This window comes from Melospiza melodia, chromosome Z (genome assembly GCF_035770615.1).
Source record: "Melospiza melodia melodia isolate bMelMel2 chromosome Z, bMelMel2.pri, whole genome shotgun sequence".
NCBI lineage: Eukaryota > Metazoa > Chordata > Aves > Passeriformes > Passerellidae > Melospiza > Melospiza melodia.
In genome coordinates, this window is record NC_086226.1 from 33,602,480 (window position 1) to 33,615,909 (window position 13,430).

Genomic DNA, 13,430 nt, shown 5'->3' on the forward strand with positions numbered 1-13,430 from the left:
CCCTGGCTCATCTTGACTCTTTCATTAGAGCAGAACTTGCCAAATCTGAAATCTGACTCCAACACCCTTTATACATTTTTCTACCCTGTATGGACCTGTCCATTTGAACCTAAGGTAAATGGACTCTGCATTAAGAGGATGGGGTTAAGCAAAAGTGCTGATACAGATATTTAAAACATCTTCTTGGATGGTTAAACACCACCTCATAATGACATCAAAAGCGGCTGCCACTATCCAGAAGCGATGGCCACATGTCCATGGCCCAGCAGCACGACGCGGAGCGGCCCGACCCTGTTTGCCAGCCATCGGACAAAGGCCAAGCGAGACAAGAGAAAACAGGACAGCGGTATGCGATGAGGAGACAGCCCAGGGACAGTCACTGTGCACAGCAAGGTCACTGACCAGCAGTCCTCAAGCTGAAGGGTGCTCGGTCCCCCAGCCCCAGCGCTGCAGGTGGGCCACGTGAGAACGGGATCAGCCCGAATGCGGGGGCGGGATAACGGGGCGGGAGCGGGATAACAGAGCGGGATAACGGGGCGGGAGCGGCCCCGGGCCCCGGAGCCTGCGGGCGCGGCCTCCCCCTGCCCACAGAGGGCGCTGTGCAGCTCCGCGCCCGGGCCCGGGTGAGCCCGCTCCGCTCCATCGGGCGGCTTCCGCAGCCCCCCGAGCTGCTCCGCCGGCCGGCGCTGCTCCTCCTGGCTGTGGGCGGTCGGGCCGGGAGGACAGCGCCTCCGCCGAGCCGGCGGTGCCTGCTCGGCCCGCTCGATCTCCGCTTTCCGCCTCAGCACGGGCACAGCGCGCCGCGCCCCCGCCCCACCACAGGGCTCCCGCTCTTCGGCCCCGCCGCCCTCTGCGGCCTCGAGCCGGGATCGCGGAGCTGCGCGCCCGCCGCGCTGCCCGCTCGGCCCCGCCCGCTCGCGGCCTGACGCCGAGCACCTCGGGAGCTGTAGTCCCTTCACCCAGAGGCGAGGGCGGGGGACTCGGGCAACAGGACTACGGCTCCCGGGAGGTCACGGGAGAGAGGGCGGGGCAGGCCGGGGGCGGAGCGGGGACAGCTCCGGTGCTGATCTCGACGCGGGTTTGCCGCCAGAGCCGGGCGGGCGGCGGCGGCTGTTGGCGTGCGGCAGCGAGCGGCAGCGGGCGGGCGGCGGGGCCGCGCCCGGCGATGAGGCACGAAGCGCCCATGCAGGTCGGTCTCCGGGCTGGAGCGCAGCGAGGGGTGCGGCGGGCGCGGTGTACCGAGAGCCGGGACGGGGCAAGAGCCCCTCCGCCCGGGCCGCCGGGCCGCCTCTGCTGCTGCGGGCAGAGGGTGAGGGACACCCTCTGCCCGTGTAGGGGGCCCGGGGCGTGTGCGAGGGGTCGTGTCCCCAGCAGGGAGGGCCCGTCGCGGGGCAGCGGGTGGGTTTCGAGTCACACTGGGGCACATGGAGTGGTGATTTTCAGATACTGCCCCCCGAGCGCCGGGCGCAGCTCTCCTGGGACCGCCTGGCTGTCAGGCTGGGTGGTGAGCTGTACCGAGGGCCCGCCGAGGTGCACGGGAAGTTGCCACGATCCTCCACCTGGGTAGTCATGGAGCAGTTGTCCACCTGCACCGGGGAGAGGTGGCTCATGGCTAGAGCTGGGGGAGTGGAAAAGAGGGGCCCCTTCTCAGTTTTTATGTATGGAAAGATCATTTCAAAGGTGGCTGAGGGGAGGAAAAAATTAAGAAGTGGGACATAATTTGTAAATTATCTCCTTTCCCAAGGAAAGAAGTGAAAACAATTTTCCTTAGTTTTTCATATCCTGTTGTCACTGGCAGTAGGTATGTCTAGACAAGGTATATTTATAGCAGACATGTCCAAACACAATGGAGATGGGCAATAGCAAGCCCTTACAGTGGGCTGCTGCTTACAGATATTTAAGAAGTTATTATAAAATTATGGTAAAAAAGACCAAATAAAGCTATTAGATACAGGAGTTTGCATGACAATTCAACTCCTATCATTCATCAGAATTATTAGATATGTCAATGTGAGTTCATAGTAGAAGCACTGGAGCACAAGAGCCACTAAGTCCACAGAGAATCTTAAATATACCTTTAAGGTAAGTAATCTAGCTGCATCTCGAGTCTGTAGTCCTCCTTCTGCCACTCCCCCTTTTTGGAAGTTTACTGTGGAAGTTAGATACTTCCTTCACTTGCTAGTTAGATGCTTACTAACCTCCAGCTCAGAGGCACTCAGTTTATGCTATTGATAAGATCCACTGTCTGCTCCAAGATATATCAGTCTAAATAGCTCTTACAGCATCATGACCAGATTACTGTCCAGAGAAATAAGCTAATGTTTTGTTCACTGGATTTGTGTTTGGTTCCGTTTTGTTTTTATTTCTGCCACAAGATAATACTCCTGTTAACCTTTCTGGGTGTTTTCCCATTTTAACGTGGCTTTCATAAACACACTTGATCAGAATTGTCACTAATGCTGTCTCATCAGTGCCCTGGACAGTAGCATTGGTATTTCACTTAGTCTCTTAGTCTGATGCAGCTTCTTTGGCAAACAAAAAGGTACACTGTCTTTCCTAGTCTCATGACTCTGAATGCTGTGCTAAATAGGGTAAATGGCAGAAAGCTTTAGCCATCTCATTTTCATTCTTTCATATTCCCTAGTAAATCTAAATGTATTTCTTCCGGAGCACTGGGCTGACACAACATTTATTTTTTTCATTTCACAGCAGCACTGTTTGGGTGGCCTCCTAATATTCTGTGTTATACTAACCCTCTTAGGACTGTATCTCATTTTGCCACTAATGCTACCTAGAGTGGGAATTAGAAATATGCTTCCTAAGATACTCTTTTTATAGACAAAGTAAATTTGGGTTAAAGAAAGAGAAATGAGGGATAATTCACGAGCTCACCACAAGAATCCAAGTTGTCAAAACTGTTTTTTACTACCTTACATTCTACTCTTCTGGGCAGCTCCTGGCAGTGTGGCCATATTCATGCTAGTTTTGTTGATATGAAGCAGGTAGAGTTTTTCTGAAGTATTTTAAACCTAACATCCCAGTTTCTCCTTGGTATTCCCCAACTTCGCCTTTCAGTGTTCTGCTTAAAAAACCCCTTTGCATTTGTAACTACATGTTTCTAATAGTGCTGGGATACATTTACATATATACATGATTCTGACCCCATAATACCTTCAAGCAGATAGGCTTTTCCTAATGCTGCCAAGTACGTTAGTTTACAAGCTGTGCTCTGCAGATGGCTGGCAATCAGTAAATTCCAAATAAGTGGCCGGTGCATTGTCTACTGAACCTTGCTAATTCTCATTAATTGGTTAAAAAATAAATGATTAAGATTTGTGAGAATTGGCTCAGGTCTGCATCTGTGGATAACAATGTTGAGATCACACTAAAAATACAAGAGAGTAAGCAGCTTGCCCGAGATGTAGAAAAGAAGAAAACAAAAACCATAGGACGCCTCTGAAAGAGTTAAGATTACAATCCAGTCTCTAGATTAGTCTGATATTTCACCTCAAAAGTAATTAATTTCTTCATGGCTGGGTTATTTGTCACAGTGTTCTTATACATAGGGATTTTGGTAATATTTTAACTACTCTGGTGATGTAAGTTGATCTACGCTTGAAAGACAATGATGTGCGGTGAGTTTCACTCACTTGCACATTCTACATACAGTTTGGTAAGTTAGAATAATTGAATTTTTCCATTGTACTTCCTTGTTTCAATATCCATTGATTATGTTTGGCTAATAATATTTTGCAAAAGGCAGAAAGATTGCCTTGAAAAAGGCTGCATATGCAGGAAACTCTGTTTTTACTAAAATATCAACTAAAGTCAGCTGCTGTATGGAAAGAAATGTATGTATTTCTACCCTGTATGTAGGAAAGAATCATTTCTCTTTCCACTGCGCCTATGTGTGTATAAAGGCTGGTCAGTCAGTGCTGTTCCACTCTCATCTGACCAAAGTGATCTGTTAAAAAGGACCTCAGTTACCCCACTTTCAGTGGCGGGCCTAAGAACACTAGACTGAAAGAGAGTGTTGCACTTTTAAACAACTTAAAGTTCGCTTATCTGTCTCTATCCTCACTGTGCATAGAAGGAAGACATGTTCTCTGGACTTCCTAATGATCTTTTCCTTCAAGACATGACTGTTATTAGAGTTTTTAAAAGGAACCACCCTATTTACTAAAGGCGTGAAGGAATAAATCTCAATGTTTTCAATGTCAGGCTTTTTTGCCTTTTGCACCATATTTTCCAGGGGCCAATCATCCTATACTAAGCATGCAGAGTGGGGTGCATATGTAAATGCAAACTAAAGTTGTGTGCAGGCCAGGAATGCCACAGCATCCTGCGGTGCTCAAGTAAGAAATCTGTCCAAATTGATTCTGCCAGAGAATGAGGCCTGCCAAGGCATAAAGAGTCGCATAGCCAAATGTTTTGTTATAATCATGGAAGTGGCAGGTAAACACAGTTTTTCTGTCATTTGTTCTCAACCCTGCTCTATTTTCACCTCTTCTTTTGGGATCAAGGAAACAGCTAAACATGAGACTTGGAAAGCACCTGGGTCTGAACAGAAAACTTCTTAATGATTGGACTTGCCTATGCCATTAAATAATCCATGTTTAAGGAGTTTAGAGATGTGCTGTAAGCAGGAAAGCATACAAAGCTATCCTTTATTTGTCCTTGCACCATATTCAAGCTGGCAACATAACTCCTCCTTTGATAAGGAGCAAGCATGTGAAATCTCCTGTCTATCAGTTTTCTGTTCATTGTCTTGAGCTTAGAGTTCTCAGTTGACTCTCAAGTCTGTCCTAAGTCCTGTAGGAAATGGTTTGACTGCTTTTGGCGCTAATCAAAATAATTTGCATTTTCTCTTCAATTTTACCAAATAAGGGCAAAATTGTACTGAAGACAAAACTCAGCGTGTTTTGTTGAAAGTGATGCTTGTTAAATATATCCATTTAACCTTTGGGAAAAAAACTTGATCAACATAAAGATATGCATTTTACTTTATTGAAAACAGAATATCGTAACATTAAGGTTTATTTGGTTCTCATCCATGTGTAATGTTTAATTACATGTGGGAACACAGCATTCTTAGTGATTGCTTCCAACATAACTTCCAAAGGTGGAACATAGCATTGTCACAATCTTCTTCATATTTTACATATACCTCCAATAGTAGGGAAAAGTACTGTCAGGAGTGAACTGTCATATTCTTACCTTGGGAAGTAGATTACAGTGCATTGCATACTTAATTTTTAAGTCAGCAGCTTGCATTTAAGAAAGAGAAGCGCTACAGGCTTATTCAAAAAGTTCAAGAGGACCAAGCATCTTACAGTCAGCGGAAATACCGATGTATTTCTTTAGGATATCATTTAGATTGTGAGCATAGTGTGGATTGTACTTGGAAGAATTTGCCTTGTTTGCTTACTACAGAATGAGTGAGTTTGGGAATAATGGCAAAGTCTTAGCAACTGCACAGAGTTTGATGTTTCTTTACACTAGTGCAGGCTCATTGGGGTTTTGGACAGGGAGACTGGTTCACTAGCTGAAGTGAACAATTTCTCCAAACAATTTCAATTATTACCTCACTAATCCTCTTGGAGAAATTATTCCTTTCCTATGCCTTTCCTATGCCTTTTGTGTCCTGTAATAAGTGGACATACCCCTGCCCCTGAAATAAGAATAGCTTCAATTTTATGTTCAACATGCCTGTAATTCTGCCTGTGATACCGCAAGTAACGACTCTGTAAGTTTACAGCACAGTGAAAGTGTTGAGTTTTAAATTTTTTTTTTCAGAAATGTTAAGGAAACTGCTGAATGAGTAATGCAGATAACCACACTTATATAGAGGGGCATTGAAATTCCTGTGGGTGAAATCTGTATTTAAAACTATCCACAGGAAATACATTATTACTCAGGAAGGCTGCACAATGTACATGGTTTAGCAAGACTATTATTAGAATCCAGGTCTCCTGATTTCCTTGCTCACTGAATCATACTGTTTCTGAAGTGTTAGGCATTAAAGTACGTGGGGATGAGTTGGAAGCTTCATAGGATTCAGGGCAGCAAATGGATGAAAGCTTAAACCTCTTTTTGTAAATCTTAAGCTGGTTGAAGAAGCTATGTGAAAGGCTTCCTAGGAGATGTGGAAAGATGTGATAGGCTTCCTAGGAGGTTCAGGAAAGAATACGATATTTCTCCTTGCTACAAGGGGCAACTACTGCTTTCAGCTGCAGCACAAGAGAGGGGAGCCATAAGCGCAGTGGAACGGCCTGCTGTAGTGGTCACACATCTGGAACCCACAGCCACTGCAGTCTTTGATCGGATAGACCTCATTGACTTGTTGTTGCAAACTCTATGTAACATCAGCATGCCCTATGTTATGCTGCTTTACAGCAACTTGTGAGTAGATTTAATCAATATTTGATTTCCTTTTTCTTGTGTTCTAAGCAAAGAATCCCCAAATAGTTACACAATACAGGACAGTAATGAAAGTTTCTCTCTTTTCTATAGAAATAATAAAGCTGAAAGATTAGTAATGTGTATGTTTGACAGTATTCAGGTTTTAATTCTAAATATTCATTGCATAGCTGTGGAAGAAGTGAATAAATTTTAAGGCCAATGCAAACACTCAGGTTGAAATGTGTAGGTACCCAATACTACATGTAATGAAGAAGGTAATGCTGAAATAGAATTCTGAAATAAAATACTCCCTACTCCATGATTTATGAAATATAGATCTGAAACTGAATTTTCTATTAAAAACTTTGTTAGAAAATTCATTGCTACTTCCAATGTCTTCTTCAGAGATTTTGGTCTTCACTCCTGTGTGCCTCTTCAGTAGCCTAAAGAAGCTGGCATCATGTTTTTGATGCTTTGAGGTAGCAGAATTATCTAAAACATTATACAGTGACTAAAATTTTGCTGAGAATGTGGGTTAGTGCACAGCTGTCATCCTGGTTCCAGTTGTCCTTTCTGATTGCCCAAATGCATTCTGAGATGCCTAAATTAGAAAGCTTTTACATGAGCTGCTTTTCTGTAAGCCTTTATGTTAGGTTATGGTGTCTGCTGTTCTGTCTCAAATCAGCATGCAAAAGTGTTGTTCTTAGAACAATCATAATCAAAGAACGTCCACAGACTCTCAAAATACTTGATAATTTTTCTTGAAAACTTGGCTGAAACACTCTAAGTTCTTTATTTTTGCCATTTCTTTTTGAGCAACCTAGGTAGAACTTGGGTCACATTTTCACTCTAATCTCTGCTTTTCATGAAAGCCTAAGGTATACTTTTCATAAATAGAATCCATGATCTTTGAAGTCCCTGGAGTAAAATAGGTTGCTCTTTAACAGTACTCAGTAATCTGCTTACTCAGATGTTTTATAAGTGCTTATTCAGATGTTTTATATGGATTAAAAACTGTATTTTAAGGACTCAGATTTCAAATTTTGATGTCATTGGTAGGACCTTGACACAGTTGGGAGATGGGCCACTGCAAACCTCAACAAGGCCAAATACAAAATCTTACACCTGGTTCATGGCAATCCCAGGCACACCCACAGGCTGGGCAGAGAAGTGATCCAGAGCAGCCCTGAGGGGAGGGACTTGGCGGTGGTGGCTGATGAAAACTCACCATGAGCCAGCAGTGAGTGCTCCCAGCCCAGAAAGCCAAGGAAATCCTGGGCTGCATCCAAAGCAGCATTGGCCAGCAGATGAGAGAGGAGTTCTACCCCTCTGCTCTGCTCTGCTCTGCTGAGACCCCACCTGCAGCACTGCATCCAGCTCTGGGGTTCCCAGCACGATGACAAGGAGTTGTTAGAACAAGTCCAGAGGAGGGCCCGGAGGTCGGTGAGGGCTGGAGCACCCCTGCTATGAGGATGGGCTGAGCAAGCTGGGGCTGTGCAGCCTGGGGAAGAGAGGATTGTGTGGGGACCTCAGAGACACCTTCCAGTACCTGAAAGGGCCTACAGGGACGCTGGAGAGGGATTCTCTGACAGGAACTGGAGTGACGGGGCAAGGAGGAATGGGTACACTCTGAAAGAGGGGAAGTTTAGATTAGATACTAGGAAAAAATTATTTACTGTGAGAGTAGTGAGACACTGGCACAGGTTGCCCAGAGAGGTGGTGGATGCTCCAGTCTGGTTCAAAGCCAAATTAGACAAGGCCTAGAACAACCTTGTCTGGTGGGAGGTGTTCCTGGCAGCAGGATTGGGACTAGATGATCTTTAACATCCCTTCCAAACCTTAATATTATATTAATCTAACTGCCACTTATGATGATGTTGCATTAATATTGCAAGATCAAAAAACTACAGAATATACTAGTACTGGAAAAATATCAAGACTTTATTTCAGATGTGTATATACTCACTATTGAATGGTATGGTAACTAAAAGCTGGTGAAGGAGGAAAAATACTTTGAATAAATTTTTAGGGATGGCAAAAGATAGCAACATACTTACAGTAAAATAAATGGTTCAAGAATTTTATTAGATGTAAAAATTGCTAAGCTTCTGTTTGAAAATATACCTACTGTGTCAAAAGGAAGCATTGATCTCTTATTTCTCTCTTACACAAATGAAATGTGATTGTTTTTTGCACCATCAATTAATCACATTTTCTGAAAACAAGTATTTTTAGTGATATACCAAGAATTGTCCCAGACTTTTAGAATTCATATTATTTTTGTTTTGGTACCCGTCACCAGTCATTTTTACATCCACTATTGCTAGCAGAACTACTACTAGTTACAAGAATTACAAAAAATAATTAGATCTCTGTGCATTACTTGAAGTTCACATTGAAGCATACACATGACAAGTCTTTCAAGAAGATATTCTTCTTCAGCTTCATTGATACCTGGTACAAAAAAACTCCAATAAAATTGAAATGTTTCCATTTTTTATTATAAAAGAGACAATAAGATATTTCTTTTTTATTTTGAATTACAGATGGCATCCGTTCAAGATTCCAGATATGGCCAGAAAGATACATCTGACCAGAACTTTGACTACATGTTCAAACTGCTCATTATCGGCAACAGCAGTGTTGGAAAAACCTCCTTTTTGTTCCGATACGCTGATGATTCCTTTACATCTGCATTTGTAAGCACGGTTGGGATCGATTTCAAAGTAAAAACCGTTTTCAAAAATGAGAAAAGAATTAAGCTACAGATTTGGGTAAGCTAAAAAATAATTCTGTGAATTAAGCAAACTGTTGTAGTTTTGATAGCATTTACACAACTGCAAGTTTGCAGTGAGTGTCATAATTCATATATTTAGAGAGTGAGAGCATAGGAATGAAATAGTAGTTAATTATTTCTTGCATAGTTTTTCTATCTTGAATATTAGAGTGTAAACAGTATTTTTAAGGTATTGAAGTACAATTCTAAATCATTAATTCAATTCCTTTTGGAAATAATACAGGTCGACACATATTAATACCTGTGTAGTAAGCTATAAACGTCTGTGCAATATGTAGACTATTTAAACTGATACATGTTATATTGAAGTACCTTGAAATACCAATTTTAAGATCTAGTGTCTTCCCATAAAAAATCATGAATGCATGTGTGAGCTGTAATAGTGGATGCATAACAGAAAGCATCATTTTTTGCACTGTCATCCTGATCACCTGAAACATCTTCCATCTTCTGTTGAGGCAGGAAACTTGTGCAAAGAGATAGTGTTGCCCAGGCATACAAACCCTGTCATTCCTTGCCTATGCCTTAGAGACAGTAGAAAGATACTCAGTGGAGAAAAGAGATGAGAGGGAATAGGTTTCCTTTTCCACCAGTTCTCATCAAAAATAAATGATAGCAAAAACTTATTCCATAGAATAATAAAATATCCTGAGTTGGGAGGTACCCCACTCCTGGGCCTGCACAGAACCAACACAACAATCACTCCATGTGCCTGATAGTTCTGTCAAAAACTTCTTGAATTCTGGCAGATTTGGTGCTGTGACCACTTCCCTGGAGAGCCTATTCCAACACCCAAGCACCCTCTGGAAAAGGTGAAAAACCTTTTCCTGATATTCAACCTAAAGCTCCCGTGATACAGCTTCATGCCATTCCCTTGGGCTCTGTCACAGGTCACAGAGAGAAGAGGTCTGTGCTTGCCCCTCCTCTTCCTCTCACAAGGAGGTTGTAATGCAGTGAGGTCTCCCCTCTGTCTCCTACAGACTGAGCAGACCAGGTGACCTCAGCTGTTCCTCTTATGGCTTCCCCTCAAGGCCCTTCACCCTTTCTTCTTTGTATGCTTTCTAATACCTTTCTGTCCTTTTTGTATTATGGTGGCCAAAACCACACACAGGACTTGAGGCGAAGCTGGCCAGTGCATATGCCTTGGAGTGGCTACCTGGAAGAGAGGCTAGACCAGATTAAGAGAGTAAAAGCAAGTATTTATTGAAGGCCTTCAAAGGGTGTACCTTGGGCGGTCAGACGCCTCCCAGAGGCTACACCCAAGATGGACACCGGTCAGGATCTGTTTTTCAGACAGATATGTTGGTCCATTTACATATCAGGGGTTAATCCTCCAATTACAGCTTCAGGTAATGAAGTCATATACCCCCAATTTGCTCCTGCCCCCAACTCACTTTTGTTTGTACTTTCAGGGCCTGAGACAGTAAGATGTCCTTCAGCTTCAGGCCTAGGGGAGTTGTTTTCTCTGAGCAAAATCTGAAGACAGTAGCTAACACTCTATATAAAGTTTTAGAGTTATACATTAAAGCACTACAGAATTTGAAAAATTTATAAGCTAAAATCCTAAGGCGTCATTCCGCTGAAAGCTACAATTCCTCTAGGCCAGAGGAATGCAGAGCAAAGTAGGACAATCTCTTCCCTTGCCCAGCTGTGCCTGGTGCACCCCTGGCTGGATTTAGGACAGATTCACTGATACATCCCCTCATTTGTGGGTGATAAGGTGATACTAAAAGGAGAGGGAGAAATAGCAAAACGTTTAGTAGTGTGGAGCTAGAGCTGCAGATCTTCCTGGTGTGCTTAAGGACTTAGAGCAATGTTTCCTTTGTGAAGTGTTTGTAAGAGCCTTAAACCCCAGATTTTCCATTTAATTTTTTTTAATGAATAGGAATAATTTAAAATTAATTTAACAATAGGCAGCCATTTAGTCTCAGAAAATCTTCATTCAAATCTGACCAGTTCATCTAACATGATTTAAACAGCAGATAAATTGAATATTTTCTTAATATAGTACAATGGAGAATTTCCCAGGGTTCTCTAGGCTCTATCTCATTAGGTATCAGCCCTTGGTATCTCAAATCATTTATTGTTCTGTCCCCTCTAGGAACTAGAACATAGACTTTTCGACTCTCAATGATTTTATGCATAGGTTATCACTATTGTCATTATTACAACAGTGATGTATATATATAAAAAACACTTCAAACACTTAAAAAAAATAACATGCTGATTTCATTTTAGTAGTTTAATGTTGGAGATTGCAATGACAGAACCTTATTATTTTTTTATAATGGAGCAATAAAACTGTGTTCATATTACAGTTTTTACACTGTTCTTCTTTTAATTAACAAGTAACCATTAAGGTAGGTTTTATTGCTCATGTCTTTCCTAGCAAAAGCAGCAATGTTAGTTTACAAGGTTGTCATGTGATTCGTTTGACACCAGAATATTTTTCGCCTCTCCATGTCACAAATATGTGCTTATCTCAAAGCTGTCCGGTGATCTAGATGTGTTATGGTCTATCCCTGGCATAGATGGGATGTAGCAGCTGTATTCTTCCCAGTTGTAGCAAAATGTATTTTGTTGTTCTTTGCATCGCATTAAAATCAGAATCCAAAGAGGCTATGACAGTTCTTGCCTGAAAAAACCAAAAGGATTGAAACAAACCCAAGAGCTCTGTGTTCCTTAAGGAAGAGGAAACAGAGGATCAGAGCCTAGGAGAGACCTTCCTATTTGAAGGGTCGTGTGCCAGGATGTGGGGTTAGAGACAAGACTTCAGATCACACTTGCATAGGAAAGAGTTTTAATCCAAGCCAGTACTGCATCTTTATTTGTATTGGTTGTATTTTATAGTGTTCCACTAGATTTCTAAAGCCAGTTCTTAAAAGGCCTTGTCATTGACAAATTAACTCAAATTTCTCTGTGCTTTTTAGATGGAGTGTTCTGTGTTGGAGCACTGCGTTGCAGTTAAACTTGCAGTAAATTCTTTGATTGTTGGACCTCTGAGACCCTCAATAAAATTAGTAAGGGATGCAAAAAATCTGAAATAGAGCACTATTATCCTGTCTCCTAAGTTATATCCAGAGCAGAATTATTCTAAATAGGCATTGTCTATATTTGTAGCTTGTGTCTATATTATATTATGCTTTAATTTTTATTGATTATGCAAATAATATTCTAAAATGAATAGTGCTCTTGCAGAATATCCATTTCCATTTAATTAATTAATTTATTAATGAAAGACAATTTATATTAGATAGAATATAAAATCAAATTGATCATAGCAAGTGGGATTTGATGTTAAATCTGAGTAGAAGTATGAGGTTATAATACTTACCTGAAGTTATAGCAATTCCCTCAAAATCAGTGACAAACTATTTGGTGGCATCATATGATAGCTGATGTTCAGCATGTGTGAAATAAAATATTATTGAAAATCTCACAGTTTTGTAAACTCAGAAGACTGCAGATGCAACTTTAAAATGTGTTTTGAATGACAAAATTAGAACTGAATTACTTTGCCATGCACTTAAGTGAAGAAATACATGGAATGATGCTGCTCTGCTATTCTTGCTTGACAGTAAAATGCAGAAATATGTAAATAGTAATGCTTTAAGTCACTGAAATTCCCTATGTAGACACACAATCAATCCAATCCAATTTTTCCTGTTAGAATTTTGTACATATTCTTCCAGGTTAACGTTCCTGTTTAATGGCGCTTTCAACAAGATACTTTGTGTTCAACTTGAAGCCTGTTGGAGTTTGCAGATTCCATCAGAATGAGGTTCTCATGTGTTTGCTAGTGAAGGTTACAAGTTTTTTTAAAGTCGGCATGGGCACTCAAGGAAGCAGAGCCATTATTTAATAATAAAATTCACAGTGTATTATCATGGATGAATTAGGAAGGGTTATGGGAATGAGGTAGGTGGTGTTTACACACTGGGATGCCCTGCAAGTCTTTCCTTTATTTGAGGTTTTTTCTTGCTTGGAGGCAATAGTGTCTTATTCTTGAACTGTCTTCTTTCATTTTTCACGTCAGGGAGAAGGGCTTCATCTAGTCCTTGCTGTAATATCATTTTCAAATGGTCAGAAAGAGCCTGCTGGGAGAACTGTAACATTTGCTTCTTTTTCTTCTGAGCCAAACATCTTCCTTCCACAGTATTTACTACTGGAATCGAAAAAAGTTCAGAGTTCAAGTGCTATATTGATTAGTGGTAGCACATTACCTTGTCAT

The 13,430-nt window shown here is 41.9% G+C and overlaps 1 protein-coding gene across 1 annotated transcript in view; it reads left to right on the forward strand.

Annotated features, from left to right (window-relative positions):
* The first annotated feature begins 1,106 nt into the window (after positions 1-1,106).
* The window catches only part of RAB3C (RAB3C, member RAS oncogene family), a 115,478-nt gene continuing 103,154 nt past the window's right edge, over positions 1,107-13,430 (forward strand). The window contains 2 exon segments of the mRNA XM_063181490.1: positions 1,107-1,189; positions 8,949-9,176. Coding sequence (XP_063037560.1) covers positions 1,166-1,189; positions 8,949-9,176 — 252 coding nt within the window. The 5' untranslated portion in view covers positions 1,107-1,165.